The sequence below is a fragment of the Stegodyphus dumicola genome, chromosome 3 (genome assembly GCF_044657685.1).
Source record: "Stegodyphus dumicola isolate Sdum_Otavi_A_Nest chromosome 3, ASM4465768v1".
Classification (NCBI taxonomy): domain Eukaryota; kingdom Metazoa; phylum Arthropoda; class Arachnida; order Araneae; family Eresidae; genus Stegodyphus; species Stegodyphus dumicola.
Window position 1 is genome coordinate 138,689,363 of NC_140770.1, and position 21,505 is coordinate 138,710,867.

The 21,505-nt window shown below is 32.2% G+C and overlaps 1 protein-coding gene across 4 annotated transcripts in view; it reads right to left on the minus strand.

The window, feature by feature from the left end:
• LOC118193930 (WD repeat-containing protein 44) overlaps positions 1 to 21,505 on the minus strand; it is a 156,593-nt gene that overhangs the window by 51,148 nt on the left and 83,940 nt on the right. For all 4 annotated transcript variants that reach the window (XM_085813353.1, XM_085813354.1, XM_085813352.1 and 1 more), the window contains 3 exons: positions 16,039 to 16,175; positions 12,609 to 12,701; positions 9,655 to 9,716 (listed from right to left, as the gene is read on the minus strand). In XM_085813353.1, the coding sequence (XP_085669479.1) occupies positions 9,655 to 9,716; positions 12,609 to 12,701; positions 16,039 to 16,175 (292 nt within the window). The remainder of the gene's footprint in view (positions 1 to 9,654; positions 9,717 to 12,608; positions 12,702 to 16,038; positions 16,176 to 21,505) is intronic.

The following is a 21,505-nucleotide window of genomic DNA, read 5'->3' on the forward strand; positions in this document are numbered from 1 at the left end:
GTCATTAGGAAAATCTCCCTTCGGAATAGTCTTTCGTTTAAAAATGATCATCGGCTTTAGCTTGTCACCATTTGCGGCACAAGCTAACACACATGTAAATGACGTTCTTTCATGCCCCGTCATAAAACACAGAAACAGTTTTTGCACCAGTTTCATCAACAGTTCTGTTTGCAGGAGAGTCGAAAGCTAACAGCATTTCATCCATATTTATTATCTGCGACCGAAGAAGTTTTTTTTTTTTTTTGTCAATAATAGCTGTCACATATTTCAGAAAAGATGACTTTTTATCCTGCCAGTCCATTGGTATTTGTTGCTCGACTGTTGTTCTAGTACGCACAGAAATATTTTTTCTTTTCATAAATCTGCTACACCTCCTTTGAAATCCTTTATGTTCATTCATTTTGCTATAAATTTTGCTTGTAAGCGAATTTTTAGTGTCGAAATTGCCATTCCCTTTCCTCGTTGTTCCTTTATCCAGTTTGCAAGGTCGTCCTCTAGATTTGGCCACCTTACAGTAGCACTTCTTTTGGCTCGTTTCTGTTGTGGCATATTTTTAAGAAGTTCTTTTTCAGTTCTCCAACGTCGAATACATCTGTTGTCCACTTCAAACTCTCGAGCTGCTGCTCGATTTCCAATTTGTTCAGCACGTGAAATTACATTAAGCTTAAAACCTGCAGTATAGCTTCTGTGCCGTTTAGGGACATTTTCTAAAATTTTCCGCTCCCTTCTTACTTAAAAACTATCCAACAAGTACTTGTACCCAAACTGATGGGATCTGTATCTGGCAGAATGCCAAGAAAAATCCATTCATGCTGAAGGGGAAATACGTCAGAGTTCATTATTGCGAGGCAGGTGGAGTCGTGTCCGCCTTTGAAAAAAATTTCAGAAAAGGCAGGGGTGGGGAGAGGATGGGTCCTGGAAGATTCATCGAATGGGAGAGGAGAGAGACTATTGGAACTGATGAGAATGTTGATTTGAAAGGGGGAAGAATGTTATTGTTCTGAGATCTCGTTTAGGGTGAATAAGGCACGTAGGTCCGTTCAAGGGAAAGAATGGAAACAAAATAACGTTCGCAAAAAAGCAACTGAGTGGTCTTTTGTGTGGAAACAGCACCAGTCTATGCACAATGACATGGCCATCCAAACTATGTACAATGAACATCATAGGAAATATTTTATTTTTAGTGCACCTAAACGCCGCACCCGCTGAAAATTTAAGTTTTAAACACGTAAACACCGCAGCGTTTCTTCCGGAAATTACGGTAAGTAAATTTTTCTTAAAAAATGAATAAAACTTCACACCAGAGATAAAAGTTTATAACCTGATCTAAAGACAAAATGACATTGAAGTGGTTAATTACACTTTTTATCTTTTTATGCAGCAGGTAATAAAATGAAATAAATCACAATTTTAACACATGGGCTTAGAAGGCACTTTGAACAAGCAAATGCAGCTACTTTAAATTAATCAGATGAATTAGCTTATTTCCAAGTAGACAAGCAATTTATGTCCTCGCAGCATTCTCACAGAAACAAGCCCAGTGTGTGTATGTCATGGAGCAGCAGCTCAAAGCTCAAACACCACTATGCTTGAATATCTCAATTTTGCATGACCGCTGCTTAGACATTTGATACAACCTGTCTCCAATCATCTACCAAGAACCTGTGGCATCCATGCCAAAGCAAGTTGCAGCTGTACTGCAGGCCAAAGGTTGCACAATGCATTATTAAGTAGGTGGTCATAATGTTTTGGCACTTGTATACATACACAGGCTAAGCCAGATGAATCTGACAATTTTGGTACTAAGATCACACAATAAAATGTATGCCAAATATTTAATTTTACAAAGTTTTTTCTGTTTTTTTTTTTTTTTAAATATCCACCATGGAAGTTGATGATTTTGTCAGAAGTTGTTAATATTACAGATCTTGAAAGGTAGGTCGTAGTAAGGCAGGGCAACATCTCATACTAGAAAAGAATTGATGATAATGATACAGTAAATGTTTTCCTATGCATCTTTTGGAGAAGAAGACATTACATTACTAGCATGTTCTCCAAAATTATCATTATATGACTCCTTTTCCTGGTATTACCTGAAGTTTCATGTGTACATCAATAAACTCAAGAACACTGACAATCTGATGATAATACTACAAGACAATATTATAGATATACCAGTCAAGAAAAATGTAAGTTATAAGGCCAAACAGCATTTGAAAAATATGTTGTTTAAAAAAGAGGCTAAAGACAGAGCTTATAATTTTTACAGTCAAAAGGACTCGTCGGGACTCGTCGTTAATCCGGACTCGTCGGGACTTCGGCGATTCCGGATTATCAATTTTTCCGGATTATAGATCATCAGTTTAAACCTCGTAAGATGGCATGCAGAAATTCTAAAATTAAAAATATGAAACCGTAATTTATGAAATAAAGAACAATTATGATCTAAAGGGTATCAAAATTTGCAAAAAGAAAAAGCTTAATATTTATTTGTTTACTTTATTAAACATTTCTTTCAATGTAAGTTGTTTAAGTTTTGCTTTGTTTCATGTGATAATACTTTCTCTTTAATTTTATTAAACAGACATAATTTCTTGTTCAGTTACAAAGTTCCGTTGTTCAAGTCCTATAATTGCTGTGTCGAGAACACCGACTAATTTGTCAATCGAAATTTTTTCGTTTTCACTAACCTCTGTCACTTTGTCACTCTGTCACCTTGTCGCTATCGGAAGCGAATTATAATGACGAGGAACTTGTTTTAAATCATATCAAAGACGGAGCACATCGAGATGAAATACTAATTTGGTAAGGAATTATAAGCCAAATAAAATAAAAACATCTGCCCTGAAGATGAGGATAGTCGTGACAGATCAACTTCCAATTCATTACGCGCCCGCTGCGGCGTTTCCCGCGCCGAGCAGCGTGAAATTGATAAACAGATTTCGGATTTCAAAACATACTTTCGCTTTAGATCCTTTACATATTAACAAATATATATCGGAAATTCTATTTGATATAATCGAAAGTTTAAGCTTACTTTTATAAAATTGCTCTTACAGTCTGCAAAAAATAATAAGCCGGATCCAATTCGAAAATTAAAGAACAACGCAATCATCAACATTAACTGAAATAGATAATTAGATAATTTTAGCTTACACGTCCATTATACATAAAACGCGCACGCGAAAACGTATTCTGCACTTGCGCACACTCATATGCGCAGTCGTAAAATGTCTACCGCGCACGCGTAAACGCCTATGCGCATGTGTCAACGCGGCGCATGCGCAGAAAGTTTTTAGTTTTGAGGTCCGGATTATAGATCATTCCAAATTATGGGTGTCCGAATTAACGACTTTTGACTGTATAAGCAATAACTGTATATTCAGCCTTACATGGCATTTTATTAACCTAATGTTTTAGATGAATAAATAAATATTTGAATTTCTTGGTGACAGTTTCAAACTCAAAACCATCAGGTTCCTATGTACATCATTTACATATTTTAATTATTCAACAGTTAGAATTTTAAGATATACCATGTATTTGAACATATAATGCTTACATTCAATAAAAAAATAAAATCAAAATTTACATGTGCATGTTAAACACAGGTTATAAAAAGGATACATTTAAAAGTAAAGAAAAGATAAGTGTACAAAAATTAGATTTCACCACATACCTAAATGATGCTTATTTAAAAGAAATTACATACCTTATGAACTTAACCATTTTCATTATTGAATAATATGAAAAGTTTGTCATATTTATCTTCCAATATATTTTCAGGCACAATACTGAAGTCTGGTTCATCTTTATCATCACTATTACTCTGATCCTTAGATAAATAATCAACTTTCATTCCATCTAGATTGTTAGATATTGTTGCGGAATGCCTAGCTGTAGTGAGGGTTTCTCGGGTTATTGTAGCCAGATTTGTCTCAAAATTGCCCATTTGGCGACATGCCATTGATGCAGTAAGTACCCTCTAGAATGCATTCTTAGCTGTTAGCTCGAGAATGTTCTCGAAGGTATGTTAAAGCTATATATGCCCCGCCTGTACGTGGAGTAGTAGTAAGTTGAGTTCAGAGATTAGCTTCAGAGCAACTGAACCGAGTCAGGAGCTGTACTTTAGTGCTTTGCTGTGAACCTGCCTTCACCATTATAGCCTGATGGCTGTGTTGCTGATTGTTTCAGCATGTTTGTCAGTTTGTTAGTTTTTTTATGACTGTACTGCATCTCTGGAGCCATCCTCTGCTTGTGTTTTGATTCTTCATCAAGTCTCATCATTGATGATTAAATTGTGTTTTGATTCCTCATCAAGTCTCATCATTGATGATTAAATTGTGTTTTGATTCTTCATCAAGTCTCATCATTGATGATTAAATTGTGTTTTGATTCTTTATCAAGTCTCATCATCAATCATTCCAAATTTATGAACCCAGAACATTTCAATTGTTCTGACACACAACTGGTGTCAGAAGTGTGATTTGCTAGTAAATACCAGTGATCCGCCTACAGGACAAAGCCATGGCAGAGAAAATGAAGGCTTTGATGGGTTTGTTAGCATCTGCAAAAGCCATACTAGAAGAGATGAAAACCGGACAAGAAGAGATCAAGGCAGGACTAAAAATATTAATGAGCAAATTAAAATCGCGCCAAGAAGAAATAAAAGCTGGACAAGAAACGCTCCAACAGCAACTCCAACAGATGGTAGTGGAGAAAAAGAAGATTAGAACAGACATTATGGAATTTAGATAGAAAATTGGAATCAAAATAGAAGATTTGAAAATGACAGTAGTAGCACCTGAAGAATCAAAGGATGAAGAAATGAAGGAAGTAGCTAATGAATTATCCGAGAAAGATCAAGCAATGAAAGATGAAACATCTAACAAAATAAGAGAAAAAGAACGAAAAGATGAAGAAATGAAGGATGGGAAAGAAGCTTTTGCTTCTCAAGTGCCTGAAGTTGAAATGAAAGAAAGTGATAATACTGTTTGTAAAGAATAACAAATAAAAGAAGTGACTCATAAAGCATCTAAAAAAGGCAAACAAATAATTCACAGAAATAAAGTTCCTGAAGTAGTGATGGAAGAAAGTGCGACTATTAAGGTAGTAGAAACTAATGGTGAAGTGACGAAGTCGCAGTTAGCAAGTATGAAAACCATTTGAAAATTCATGTGATGCAGAGATGGGAGAAGCTGATGTACAGCTTAAGCAGAGTGTCGCAGTATTCAACAAACTAAGGGTGTGTCTCATAAAACAAATTGTACAAACTTGATTCTAAACCAGGGTACTTCTGTTTGTAAAGAATCAGATCTTATTCATAACTCTCATGTAAAAATAAGAACTGGTTTTCAAGGAATAGAGGAAAATAAGCATGTGTCAACTGCTAAAAATACCAAAGTGAACTGTACACCTGATGTGAATAAACTACAATGTGGTGAGCAAATGTTTCAGATATTCCTGTGGATGAAAAATATTAAAGGACTGAATCTTCAGACTATGATATGCAAAACAGAAATACATCTGAGAATTGCAGGGAAAAGTAATTAACCAGGTTATAACTTGATGAAAAGCCTGAAAATTTGTTTTGAACTTTAATTTATATAATTTAAAACTGTTATGCGGTTAATTTGTGTACTGTAAATAGTATATATATAATATAATGTAAATAGTACAATACCATGGTCCTGTTTGTTTCTAAATTTGTAATTTTATGCACTCAGTTATTGATTTAGTATATCATATTTATTTGTTTGTTCGTACTGCCCGGGACATATAGCCCTAGGAAGGGGGCAGTGTTGCAAAATGCTCAGCTGCGGTGAGGTAGCTTCCTGCAAAGCACAGTTAGGACTGTCAGAAAGTGGCAGGGTTTCCAGATTTGCCATGAAATCAACCATTTGGTGAGATGCCATAGATAGAGTGAGAACATTCTAGAACGTATTCTTAATGGCTTCCTCAAAAATGTTCTTGAAGGAAGGTTAAAGCTATATATACCCTGCTTGTACACGGAGTAGTAGTATGTTGAGTTCGGTAGTAGTGTTTTGAGTTTAGAGATTAGCTTGAGTGCAATTGAATCAAGTTGGAAGCTGTACTTTAGTGCTTTGACTGTTATAGCCTGATGGCTGTGTTGCTGATTGTTTCAGTGTGTTTGTTATAATTTTTTTATGACTGTAACATGTATTTAGAACTGTCCTGTGTAACATTGACAAATAAATTGTGTTTTGATTCTTCATCAGGTATTGTCATCATTAACTCCAAATCCACGAACCTGTAGAACGCAACAATATACTACATTTTTTAAATGACTTGAATTATGTCATGTTTAATTTCACTTCATGCTTTTATTATCCACTGACAAACTATTTTTAGACTGGCAACACATTTGGCATCCTTTTGTAAACATATTTTCACCTTCTAATATCCACACATTTAACTGTTGTTTTACATTTTTTTAATAGTTTATTGATACACATGTCTAAAGGCTGAGTTAATGGCGTTAATACACCTAGAATATCAGCCATATCTGTATTACACTCTTTCAACAATTTCTTCATATTATTCATTAGATTCGTCCGAACCATGACCCAAACTAAAAGACTTTCTGTATTTTTTAAGGCAGTGGGACACTTTTGCCAGACACTTTTTATCCACAATTTCACACCATTTGGGAAATTACATTTCAGCATCATCTTTCTTTTAAAAATAACCATGGTTTTAATTTTGTTCAATCTACTAAGCAGGAAAGCACCATAGTGAGATGAGATTTTTCGATACTTTTATGTGAATACTTTATTTCCTATCATATCAAACATTTACTGGAGCTTCATCTATATTTTCAATATATGACAGTAAATATATTTTTTCCCCCTTCACAGGTTAATAACATACTTCTGCAAACATCATTTGTTGCCCAAATCTTTCGGAAGCCTTTGTTAAACTTTTTTTTTTTTTTTTTTTTTTCTTGTAGAACTAAATTATTCTGTAATATAAATAAACTACATCAATTTAAAGCTGCTTAAAAGTGTTTACTTTCATTTGCATTCTGTTTTTGCCCACTTTAAGGCAAATAAACATACGTTATTTCTTAATCCATTTTGGCGATTATTGAGGACCGAGTTTGCAACACTTTCTTCTAAGATAAGCCATTTCATAACTCTTTTATGCAAAGCACATTTATTCTTTAGCATAATAATTACTGTGATGTTGTTTTCTTCCACTCATGTATGGAGCATTCACCAACACCAAACATCCTTGCTGTAATATAATTTCCATTTTGTTTTGCAAATTGAATGCTTCTGTATTTGAGAAAAGAACTGTGTTTGTTTCATTTGGCAGAAACCACATTTACTGCTAAAAGAAACACTAGATCAACTGTATGTCAACTAAAGCAAATGCAATACTACAGCCTTTGATATTTACTTCAAAATCATGGCTTCAAAGAATTACAGAAAGGGTAAATATATGACTCCTAATTCCACAAATTTATTTGGGTCAGAAATGCATTCTTACCCCAAATTATGTCCTTCTTTTCTCAAAGTCCTAGAATAACCTTATTTTGCACAGCAGTGTTAAATACAACCCACCCTCTTTGCAGAATTATTTACTTCCTCAAGCATTTCCCCCTCCATACACACTTATATCACTTGTAAATTCAGTACACCATTGTTCAAAAGCCTGGGAAACATCTTCAAAAGATAAGGGCATCACACATGTATCTTTCAAGTTTCTTTGCAAAGAAAAAGATGTGTGTTATATGTTGAGGGAGGAGGGAGAGATACAGAGAGAAGCAGTCTGAAATTATAGGTGTGCATTATACGCTGGAATATATGATAGTAGATCTAAAAGCTATAAATTTAGAACAAGGAAATGTTTATCCCTTTCAGTTTAAAATCAAAAGATGAGACAGAATGCATCAATCTACATTTCCATTCAATTTTTAAATTCTTTCAAGATTTCTTCCCAGTATCAATTTGACATTACTGGTTATTCAAAAGGCAACATTTCTCACAATCAGATTAAGTTTTGTAGAGTTCTGCTATGTCTAGAAGTTTAACTTAATGTCCTTGACTCTAATAGACAGACAAATGAGTTACTGCTCTAAGATGTTTCGAATTAAGACTACAGAGTCTTAAGACAGTAAAAATAACCTTTTCATTGAACTCTCGAAATTAACAGAACACACTGCTTGTGTTACTGATGAAACTTCATTACTTGCATGTATTTAAAATAACATAAAAGTGAGTTTAAATTCCAGTAATATAGCCTGACGATATACACAAAATAGTCTACTTAAGCTGGATCAAGTAATTAAAGGTGCGCTTCTAATGTAACAGTAAAAATAACCTTTTCATTGAACTCTTGAAATTAACAGAACACACTGCTTGTGTTATTGATGAAACTTCACCATTTGCATGTATTTAAAATAACATAAAAGTGAAAGTTTAAATTCCAGTAATATAGCCTGACACTATACACAAAATAGTCTACTTAAGCTGGATCAAGTAATTAAAAGTGCGCTTCTAATGCCAGGCCTTAAATAGGCTAAAGATGGAATAAACTTTGGCAGAGCTGGACGCAAGCAAGGTTGTCAGAAGCTCTAAATAAAACATTCAAACCCTCGGCTTAATAACTAATTTGCATTCTGGTAAGGAATACAGAAAGAAGATTCAAATTATAATAACTGGTTAATCAACATAAAATCCTAACTTTAACAGTTGATTTTTTATTATATAGTTTTAGAAAGGCAACATTAGTTTATATTAATGGCTTTCATCAATTATAACATATATATATACTTCGAATTCTAGTAATGAAGACTACAAATTTAAACTTATATTAACCTTACAACTATCCAAAGGTTTGGCTCCAAAAAGCTCAAAGCTTTCAAAATATGCCATCAAAACAGTTATTTTCTTGACCAAAATTCCAAAAATTATTTTATAAAAGAACTCTTTTTCTTCTAATAAACATTCCCAATAGTTTTAGACACACTTCAAGATGCATGTATACATAATTATTTGGAAGTGCCAGTAAAAATATTCATAGACGTATACATACAGTCTGGCTGGCTAAAGGGTTCAGTCATAGTTGCCAACCTTGAAATATGAAAACGCAGGTCTTAACATGGTGAAGCAAATTTGATACATAAATTTGACCAATTCATTTTACAATGTGATTAATGTGTAAAATATAAAAATTTAAAAACAGAATTCTTAAAAATTTTTTGGCTGCCTGCATTTAATTCTATAATTTTTTTTTAACATCTTGTAAAAATGAAATTCAAACAGGGTGGGGGGGGGAAAAACTTATTTATCAAAGTTATTTTAAATACACTAAAAACAATGTACTATTCAGACATTTAAAGCAGAATTAAATAAAATTATATCTATTAAATATTACTAATAAAACCAAAAGATAACAAAAGTGTTGCTCTGTCTTTTTTAAGGAATTTTTACAAAACTTTTTTCATAGCATTTTCTTTTCTTGCAAAATTATTCATTAGCAATTATTCTACAACTGCATTTAAAATAGATGATCTAAATTCAGATAAATTAAATTCAAGACTTATTGGGAAACAGAATGAAAAATCGAGTCTCTCAATTTTACTGGAGGGTTGGCAGCTGTTTAAAATCATGATAAAAAATTTCTCACCTCGATCAACAACAGTTCGAATTCTATTAACTTCCATCTTGAATCTTTTCCCCAAATCTCGCCTATATAAATAGAAAGTGAAAAATATTTATGGATGACAGCTCATGAATATTAAAATATTTTCAGATTGGCAACAAAACAAAATATTCTATATTGCAAAACAAAATATTCTATATTCTAAAAGTATTCTATATTGCGATGATATTATTACACAAGAAGAAATCAGCTGCTATATGCTTGTAAAAAAGAGAAACTGGAATACATTAATAAAGAATCAGAAGTGATTTGAGTCATAAATTTTCTCAAACTGAAATACTAAAAGGTTTCCAAATCTCTTGATAATGTATTTATTAAAAGGCAAATTACTGAAAAAAACTGCCAAGAATTATAATCCAAGGTAATTAATTATCTCTAACTGAATAATAATAATAATGATAATCTGATAAAAAAGTTTTAGAAGATAAACTTGAGATCAAAGTAAAATATATTACTAGGTTCAATATTCAACAAAAATGCTAAATTGTAAAAAAATATTAATTAAGAATACTGAGTTCCCCTCAGTCTTTTATAGAAAACAAATGATAAATTCAACAACAAAAATGTCTGAGAATCCTAGCATCACAATAAAAACATATAATTTTGAGGCAAATTCTGCATTTTACTGATAATGAAATTTAAGTCTATGGTTTTCAGCCTTTATATGTTAAAAATATAGGCAAAATATAACTGAAAAACAAAGATTTTCACATGCATAAACAAGTTAATTAATAGAAGACTGGTAGTGGACAAAGATACGCTACACTCACAATGATTATTTTCTTAATGGTTCAACTAAAAACTTAAAAAGTATACTACAGACAAAAGTCTTTAATCCGGACTCATCGGGACTTCGGCGATTCCGGATTATCGATTTTTCCGGATTATAGATCATCAGTTTAAATCTGGTAAGATGGCAAGCAGAAATTATAAAATTAAAAATATGAAACCATAGTTTATAAAATAATGAGCAATTATGATCTAAAGAATATCAAAACTTACCAAAAAAAGCTTAATATGTTTACTTTATTAAACATTTCTTTCAACGCGCCCATGTGTAAAGCATACATTGCGCAAAATCGAAATTACAAAATTGCAACCAGAAAATTATTTGATGTGTATTCGTGATATTTATATTGACGAGGAATTTGATTTAAATCATATCAGAGTACATCGAGATGAAATACTACATTTAGTAAGGAATTATAAGACGAATAAAATAAAAACATTTGCCCTGAAGATGCTGACAGATCAACTTCCAGTTCATCGCGCCCGCGACGTCCCCCTCCCCACGCAGAGCAGCGTGAAATTGATAAACAGATTTCGGAATGGTTAGATAAACAAAGGATATGCCTTTATCCATTTTTTGTAGAAATTCCACTTTTTGTTTGATGGACATCGAAACATACTTTTGTTTTCTAGATCCTTTGGGAGCTCCAGCATCGGAAATTCTATTTGACATAATCGAAAGTTCAAGCTTACTTTTATAAAATTGCTCTTACAGTCTGCAAAAAATAAAAAGCCGGATCCAATTCGAAGATTAAGGAACAACGCAATCATCAACATTAACTGAAATAGATAATTGGATAATTTTAGCTTATACCGTCCGTTACACATTAAACGCGCACGCGAAAACGTATTCTGCGCTTGCGCAGACGCATATGCACAGTCATAAAGGTCTTGCGCGCACGCGTAAACGCCTATGCGCATGCATCAACGCGGCGCATGCGCAGAAAGATTTTAGCTTAGAGGTCCGGATTATAGATCATTCCGGATTATGGGTGTCCGAATTAACGACTTTTGACTGTATAACACAGTTAAACCAAACATAAAGTTTAATGCAATGAGATTAATTAAAAACAGAGTTCCAAGAAAAGTAAGATAATGGCTATAAAAAGACATACAATTATTCATTACTGAGTACAATGAGGAAATGTTTGTCATAACAACAAAGATAAGCAATAAAACTGGAATGAAATTTATAGCTAATGTTGACTGTAATGGAACTATAAGCCACAGTGATTACATGGATCAGGGACTGAACTGATACGATAAAACCGAGGAGAGAATTTTTTTTTCACATTTGCTACATGTCACTGCATGAATCCTTGAGTTTGGTGTTACGTATTTTCTTCACTGAAAAAGATGAAATTCCAGAGTGAAATTTTTAATGAAAAGAAAAAAAAAATGAATCAGTTTTTTTAAAAAATCTGAATGGCAGACATCATTGCAATTCATTAGTAAATAGTAAAACCAAATAAAGTTATCAAAATGAAATACAATATATTTTCTTTGGCCCCAAAATTTTATGTTTCCATATTACCTTACATTACTGTAATTCTGAATATTTGTGAAGATAAATTAAAAAAGATAAGAAATTGGACAGGATCAGACTGCTTAATAAAGAGTTAAAAAATCTAGAAATTATAAAATTAGCCCATGAAAAAGGATCACAATGCAATACAATTAGCCCACGAAAATTAAAAAATTACATGCAGAGTTGTGCTCCTATATCCATGGTTAATAACAGTAAAAAAAGTGTGCATTCACTTAAAAAATTACATAACATAATTACATAAGTAATCTCAGATGCAGCCTTAACTGTTTTCCCCAGCAATAGCAACCATGAAGATTAATCTCCAGAAGGAGTGTCATGAATACTTGCACGTATGCTTTGTGCAGATGTAAGATATTGTTGAAGACAGAGCAGTAGTTAAAAGAATAGAGCAATTGAAATTACATAAGAAAAAAGTTTGAGCATGAAACAAAAATTTCGAATAAAAAAGCGAACATTGCTATATTACAGTAGTTGGAAGTTACATTATCGTACACTTCTTTTGAAGAATTTACACAACTATTCTTCATACATATGTTTGATATTTAATTATAAAGATATTTTACAGAAACTGAATTCTTACCCTAAACCTCTTGCTATAGTTCCTACATCTGTAGAATCTGATTTTCGCATATCTGTACTTTCTTCATCAGATTCCTTGTTTAAAGCTGTATTACTGAAAGGGAAAAAATACATAAAAGCAAAATAATAAGCACACTGGTAATAAATTTTGCACAGCTAAATATAATCTATAAACATAGAATTCATAACAAATCAGAGCTCTCTCTCAGAAGAATTTGAGGGTTAATTGTTTTTTATGTAAAATTATGTTTAAATTTAACACCAAGATTGGTGTGAGACAGTATTGTATGTTTACGTTATAGATTAGGTAATGAGATAAATGATACTGAATAAATTGACCATAATCAAGACAATTAAGACACTGACTGGCATTTGTTATAATCTCCTAAACTTGATGAAAGAGGGGGCTTGAAAGGCTAGCTGATGTTGTCTGACTGGGGTAGAAATGGAAGAAAATATTAAGATAATAAAATCATGAGGAAATACCATGAAGATAAATAGAAACAAAATTTAAAAAAAATTCTTTTAATAACTTAGATGACACAGCATGCAACGAAATGAAGAGGAGGAATTGTTGACATTTAATGTCAACAATCATCAAAGCTGAAAATGCCTCCAGGATACTATAAAATATAGAATGCCTATAAAATATACAATTAATAAAGTTAATGGTTTTCAACTGCAAAATTAGTTTTATTACATAAATCAGAAGTTTTACATTAATAAAAGAACAAGGAAATTCCTAAACTCTTTCCAATCCAAGTATCTCAGCTATGATAAATTTGGATGAGACAGATATTAATTCAATAACATTAATAATGCTGAAATCCTACTCTGATATTTTTTACAATCACTGAATTATTGAGTATCTAGACAATGGAAAATTTACTTACTCATTAAATGAATTGCTTACAGTATTAATTAATTTATATATACAAGGGCAATCCCCCCAAAAAAATCTAGATTTTTAGATATACAAAGAACCGTTTATTTTCTATAATTGCTACATTACTTTAAAGATTGCAGAATGCTTTATTTTTCAACATGGATTTTATAATCGCCATTTCGGTCGATGCATTTTTGTAGACGCGGTGGCAGTTTTACAATGCCCATGTCATACCAGCTTGCCGCCATGCCCTTCAGGAAGCGTTGAGGAGCTTCAGGAGCATCCAGATGATCCTCCGATCTTTACGCATTTTATGAACTCAACAATCGCGAAACTCAACGAATACGAACTCAACAATTGCGAAAGTTGAGGAACTCCCTCAACTTTCGCGATTGTCTAATTGGCAATTGACGGCCTCCCGCTCCTTTCTTCGTCATGAATTTCAGTACAACCGGCTGTAAACTCTCTACACCACTTGCGAACGTTTTTGACATCCATGCACGACTGTCCATACACTTCTGTCAATAGGCGGTGAATTTCAACCAGTTTAACGCCTTTTGCATTCAAAAATTGAATAACTGGGCGCACTTCGCACTTGGCGGTAACGTTTATCAGGAGCTCCACTTTGAATGGCTGCCAAGCCAAGACTGAGCATCCGAGCGAAGCGCCTGCGTGTTTATGTGGTAGCGGAGAAGGCACCACTCACAACAGTGTTGCCAACAACCATATTAAAACTTTCTCTGCGTCCCCAAAAAATAGGAGACCTTTTTTTTGGGATTGCGCTCATATATATAAACTTGAAGCATTTAAATAAATTAGTAAAGTGGAATAAAATCAAGGCAATTCCTCTATAATATAATAATGCAAAGTTTATAAGAGGTTTAATGCAATATCAAAACTAATCCAATTAAAGGCAGAATTCATAGTAGAATAATCTATCTATCTACACACATATATATATATATAGAGAGAGAGAGAGAGAGAGATAGATAGAAACATTATTTTAAGAACTATGTCATTCTTTTTTTTTTTTAACTACAAACTATTAAAATTTCCAAAAAGTCTGCTTAGAAAAACTAATCTGCATGGGAAGACTGGGAATTAATTACTGAAAACCATGGTGCTGCCAATTATAGATACAAAAAGATATGTATATTTATTAAAAATTTGTCTAGTACTTTGTCCATAGTTATGAATTTAACTGATCTATTAAGAATGCATTTGCAACAACTGCCAATTCTTTAAACATATTAACATTATTAAGAACACAAAACGAACTTATCCTCTGAAATTTGATTTTCTACGCAAATTGTTTACCAAAATTGATGGATAGATGCCTTTCTGGAAGACCTTTCTAAGGAAAACCAGCTCTTACTCATACTATGTATCGGAAGAAACCATGAAACATCCACACAGCCAGCCTGCTTACCAGGAATTGAATCTGGGACAAACTACCAATCTTCACTATCTTATTTATTTGGCCACAGGTGGGTAATTTAAAAGATTTTTTTTTTTTAATCTTCAGCTTAAATAAAGCATTTTAAAGATAATATAGAATAATTTAAAAAAATAAGTCTGTTTAATTATAATTTAAAGCTATATTTAGAAAATTGCAATTCTAATTCATTATTAACCACTTCCCTTACATATTTTTTGAAAAAAATTGCAAAAAATCATCACATTTTTTTATTTTATTATTAAATACTAGGAAACGAAACAAAACAAAATATATAGGTTTTAAGTTGAATTTTTAATTTTTTACAGGTGTAAAAGCATTTAGTTTTTATATTAGTTTACTATCCCGAGTTATCTCGGGCAAATAAAAAAATTAAATATTAGTCGTTGTATGAAAGTTTTTGAAACAAGGGACAACACAAAGTGATATCTAACATTCTATACACTGGTATCTGGTCTCTTTTTTTACTGGCTTACCTCTGGAATCTCTTTTGCGGGAGCACAGAGAATGTCTCATTGGATTTGATTTTTTTTCAGTAGCAGGAATAACATCTGGAAAATGCCTTGAGGTTATAATCACTATCTAAAAAAATCATCGCTTTCGCTATCTTGCATCATCACCATTATTTTACTTTTTTCAACGCAACTATCATTTTTTATACATTACTAATCCACAAGCCGACGTATACTAGACAATAGGGAAAACAAGTGACCAGTCCTGCCAAAAGAACCATGAAACCATCAAAACTTGGTGAATTGCCAATAAAAGCGGAATATTTCCTTTCATTTCCTCCAAGCCGAGTGAAACCGTGATAAAACAAATCGTACTGACAAATTCTGCTTTGCCCCAGTTTTCTCGGGATAATAATTAACTACAATATATACGAACTCGGGATAATCAGGCAAGCGGTTAAAATTTCTGATAATACATTACATTCTGTGCTAGAAATAAACACAGATTTTACACATCAATAAATTAACTGATGTATTAGTATAAAAGATATAAAAATATTTTTAAATTTAATTTATTTACTAAAATCTTAACTTTCCTTAAATAAAACAATTTTTTACAAGATGAATATTTACTTACCTTACATATTCAGATGTCAATCTCATGATATGCAAGGATAATGGATTTAAACACTTTGGTAAGTGTTCTTCAGCTAAACTTAAGGGAATCTGTTCTCCTGTATCAAGATTTCTAACAGTCACTTGAGCCAAAATTTCCTGTAACATGGATACATTATATTTTATTTTTGCAAACATATCTGCTAAATATTAAAAAGTACAGGTTTCCATTCTGACCACTTTTAAACTTTTCATTTTTAATGCTGACTACAGCTGCCATCTATTTGAGGATTAGAAATACTAACGCTGATCATTGTCAGCATTAGTATTCACAGGTCATTATACTATTCTACAATCAGGTTTCTTGCAATGTAGCATAATATTCATATCCCAAGGTCTAAGTATTAACATAAAAGGGTTATCCAACTATGGGAATATATCATTTGGAATTATATTATAAATACATTAATGATATGAATCAATACAAAATTTAAAACAACAAAATGCAATTAAAATCCAATGCTTTTATGTCAATTTTATTTTCATTTAATGTTTAGAAGGTTACATTTTTAAATGCTGTTATGAAAACACAGCCAACTACAAAAACTTATTTTATAGTACAATCAAATGTTACAGCCCATCTATTACAAAGCGTATTTACATAGTAAAAAGTATAACCTATAACAAAATATATACTGAGTACCCTAAATTAGCTGCTTTGAGCAATGAAACCATACTTATGGCAAACAGCAGAAAAGAAAACGATTAACCAATTTAGTATATCTGTTAACCTTAAGAGAGTAAATCAAATATTAAAGTTTATTAAAGAGATATTCAAAGCTGTATTTCATAATATTTGTTTCTGGTTTAAATTAGATAATTAAGATATTCTGAACAAGTTACAAAATCATCAAAAGAACAAAATAATGATATTTCAAAACACATAAGTGGGAAATAGAGAAATTTTAACACATCATAATATCAAATAACATTAAGTTTGTTAAATATATCATAACAAAATTTGCAAATTATGTGATCAAAAATTTTAAAAGCCAAATAGATTTTTAAATCATTAAAATCATAAACTTCTTATAATTAATAAGAAGAATAAAAATCTTGCTATTAATTTATAAGAAGTCAAACAAAGCCAGAACATACCTGAATTCACATCGTAAAATTGGAGATTTTCCCCTTTCTTTTTTGTACATATGTATTAGAATGAATGTAACTCAAATGTCTGCTATTTGGCTCTTTGTCACTAGATTTGTATTTTGGCACTTATTTTGGTTAGTCTATATTTTTGGGTACCCCTTCGATTATCACTAAGTTATTGTTTCATTTATGGTAACCTGAGTAGTTGAATGTTATGGAAACCCTATCATTATGTGATTGGTTGTAATGCATCATCGCAGTGATTTTAATTTCTCAGAGCATATTGCTGCGTAGGAAGTATGTTGCTTATTTTGTGCTGTACACCATAAAATGGCTACCAGTAATAAGGTTAATCTGAAGTTTCTATATGATTTGGAATGAATGGGAAAAGAAGCATTAATTGACTGGCATGTAAATGAAAGTTTAATCAGTAATCATTATAAGTGTCCTGTCTGTACAAAGGAAATGCATATGGTCGAATGTAAAGATCATTCAGATGGCTTTGAAAGAGTTTGTTGCAAGATAGGCTAAATACTCACTATACAAAGCATTCCATTAGAAAGGGATCATGGTTTGATACTCATTTGAGTCATTTGAGTACTATTAAGATTTTGATTTTTAAGTGGAGCTAATGGATTGGCTTATTTAATTATGGCAAAGCACACGAGGGCTATCTGCCTAAAGGGAGGGATGCATTTGTGGAGGACTTTCTACGTGAAACTGGCTCGTATACAAGATTACACATGGGGAAAATCACGAAAACGCCCATGCAGCCAGCCCGTTCGCGGGATTCGAACCTCAGACTAAACTACCAGTGTTCAGCGTATTTACCGCTCAGCCGCTGGTGGGCTGGAACTAATGATGTATGAAGTTAAAACTAAAATGATTAAGACTGAATTAAATTTAATTCTTATTTTTGTGAATTTATGTGGCAACAGCAGTATGCAGATTCTAGTTCAGATAATTTTAGGCAGTTTTTGGATGCTGTTAAAGAATTCTGTATGTCACACATACAGAAGGAACAGACATTTTTTAATAATGTAAATTCACATTTCCTTTTTGTACTGTGTAGATTAGATAACAAGTATTTTCATTTTTATGTTATTTCCTTGTTTGATTTAAAATGCAGTTTATTGAGATTACATTTTTGTTTTAATTATGTTTTGGACCTTATTTTACTGGGGAGGGCACTGGATGTAAACAGGAATGGAGCCAAAAAATAGCCAATTTTCACCAAGGGTACCCTGAAATATATTTGTACCCTTATTTTGCTCTTTGTGACTAGATTTGCATTTTAAAATTAAAAAAAAAAAATTCTAATGACAAAGCAATAATTCTAAGCCAAAGAAAATATATAATCTCCAGCATGATGTAAATACTCAAAATGTTCTTAATATGGAAGCTACACAATAGCCTAATTTTTCACCCTTCAATGTCATTGTTTTTTTAAAAAACTGTGTTGAACTTTTTCTTGTAGTCACAGTTCCTGGTAACTTTTTTACGAGCTAACAACAATTTCTCTTCTCATTTCCTTAATTTTGCAGCATATTGCACAAAATTTTTTTTGACCAAATTGGTCTTTTTGTATTGTACTTACAACCTAGCTTATTATTAATTTTATTTCTTTTTCGCAGCTATAAGCGAAAAAAGTATCAGAATGTTTTAGATGGTTTTTAGCTTTTTTAAGCTTTAGCTAATGATTAAGACACAATAACACGCCGAATAAATACTAATTCAGAAGTCAAACAACAAAAATCAGCGTTTTATTTACAAAATTTTCACAGGACTAGTTTCGATGGTTTTACCGAACCACCATCTTCAGCTGCGAAACCGCAACGAACCACCATCAAAACTAGTCCTGTGAAAATTTTGTAAATATAACGCTGATTTTTGTTGTTTGACTTCTGAATTAGCTTTAGCTAATGAGTTATCGGAAACTGTTTACAGTTCCACTTTTACGATAGGTTAATCTTCCTTCCGAAAAACACTGTACAGCAGGCTAGCTCTCTCTTTACTTTCAATTACTGGCTCAGATCAATAACATAGAAATAATTAACCCTTTCAGGTCGGGCGTCCCATATACGCATTCCCTAAGAACGTCTCTTACAGCCAGGCATCCCATCCACGCATCAGTAAAGATCGCATTCAGAGGACGGGTGATGCGTATATGCATTTTAAGTTGGAGCGTTTTTCTGAAGGCCACTAGATGGCATCCTGTGTCAATTACTCTTGAAATGAACACAGTTTTAGGTTCCTGACCTTGAGTTTGATATATTCTGCTTACTTTGGTATTTTACTCATCAGCTGTTCGAGGGTAGGGGCGGGGGGAAAGCGTAAACAGAGGTGGGCTCTTTAAATCGCTGCGTGCTAATGAAAACATTCTCGTATATTTATATCCAATTCCTCTTTTTATTCTATTTTTTCCTCTACTATGCATGGTCTTTTAGGGTTACTATGGGTCTTTTAGGGTTACTGTGCGGAGTTTTTTTACGTTTTGCATTGCCTCCAGATATATTTCCGTTCCTTCTTTTTTTATTTAGAAAAGCCTCACCTCCAGTCTATTATGGCGGAAAGGCGCTATTTATCAGAGGAAGAATACCCTCGTATGGTTAGTGAACCATTTACTAACCCAAATGAGAATACTGGTTCATTTTCTAAAGAGTTAAAAAGTGATACTTTTTACAAAGTTACAAAGTTATTTACCACACTATTATACTTCGATATTTACCACACTCGTTTTCATTTTAAACTTTATTACTTCTTACTGTAAATAGTCTTTATTGTGTTCTTTTTATTAATTTTAAACTTTATTGATGGATTTTATCAATTAACTTTGGAATAATTTGAATAGCGCTTCCGAAAATTATTTTAGAAGATAAGCAATTTTTTTAAGTATATTTTCATGTAAAATAAAGAAAAAAATGTTTTAAGGGCTAATTTTAACACATATAAGAGCTCAAGTAATAATCTAAAATGATACCAAAATTACGATTTCAGAAGCGAAACTTTTGTTTTTCTGATTTTTTTTTATAAAATTAGGCTTAGCGATGCAATAACTCCGTCCTGTATGGTGACTGCCTTCGATTCTCTTCCATCCTGCACGAGCGTCTTAAACAAAGGTGCACCATCGCGAAAAGGTTAAATGAAGCAACATGCTTTGAAAAACCTGTAAGGCTAATGCTACTCCTCCTCCTTCTAAATCTAGTAAAACACAATCACTATGAAAGACTTACAACTGCATCTACCAAATAACCTGTAAAGAATGTTCCCTACGCATATAGGTCAAACAAAAAAAAAAAAAAAAAAACTCTCAACCTCAGAATTAATAACCATAGCTATCATATTAAAACATTTAAAAATAACAACAATAATCTCACAAAAGATAGTCAGCATACTGTAATTCTTGAGCATTATCATATACATAATTTTGATAACATAGAAATTAATGTGCTAGATATTGTACCAAACACCAAACTAAGACTGTTTAGGGAATCCATTTACATACTTCAAAAAAAGTCTCTGTATCCTTACGGACTAAATGCCTATCTAAGTAATACCACCAATAGACAGTCAGAAGTCTCTATATATGGACAATTCAGATTTTTTAGCAATATTACTACCAGAGGATCGAGAGGAGGTGATTCCAAAAACAAAAAAAATTTTTCAACACAAGATTTGAAATTAATTATTAAAAATCTTAATTCCTACCTTGAACATAAAGAATTCGCTAAAAATGTCATAAAACTTCTCCATATCTTTAAGAATACCACCTTATGGAATTTGATTAAAATAATTGATCAACAATCTCAATGTTTCCAAATAGTTAAAGATATGATTATTGACTTTTGCAATTTTAAACTAAAGAATAGTAATTTTTTTCACAAAAAACTTTTTTGTACTATACAGTTCAAGCACCCTTTCTTATGATCAGCTAAAAATTCCAAGCATTTTAAAAAAATATCAACACTTTGCTTCCTGACCAACAACTTCAAATTAAGCCCTGTTTTAAATTTGAAAAGACCTTAGGTCAACTAGTTATCAACCACCACATTATAAACAAGAAAATAGCATATGTAATAATTGCCTACTACCTATTTACAATAAATATGTCGATCCTTTCCACCAACATGTTATTACTGGAGATCTCAATATCATTGAAGACTTAGAATTACGAGCCCTCATGCAACTTGGCACCAAATTTCATCCTACTTTCAGTATTAATAAGCACTTTTGCCTCAAACAATTCAATAATGATCTTGATAAATTTATCATATTAGCTAGTAATATATCCAATTTACCTACTACTACTTTTCTTGAATGGAAAGCTGCACTAATTA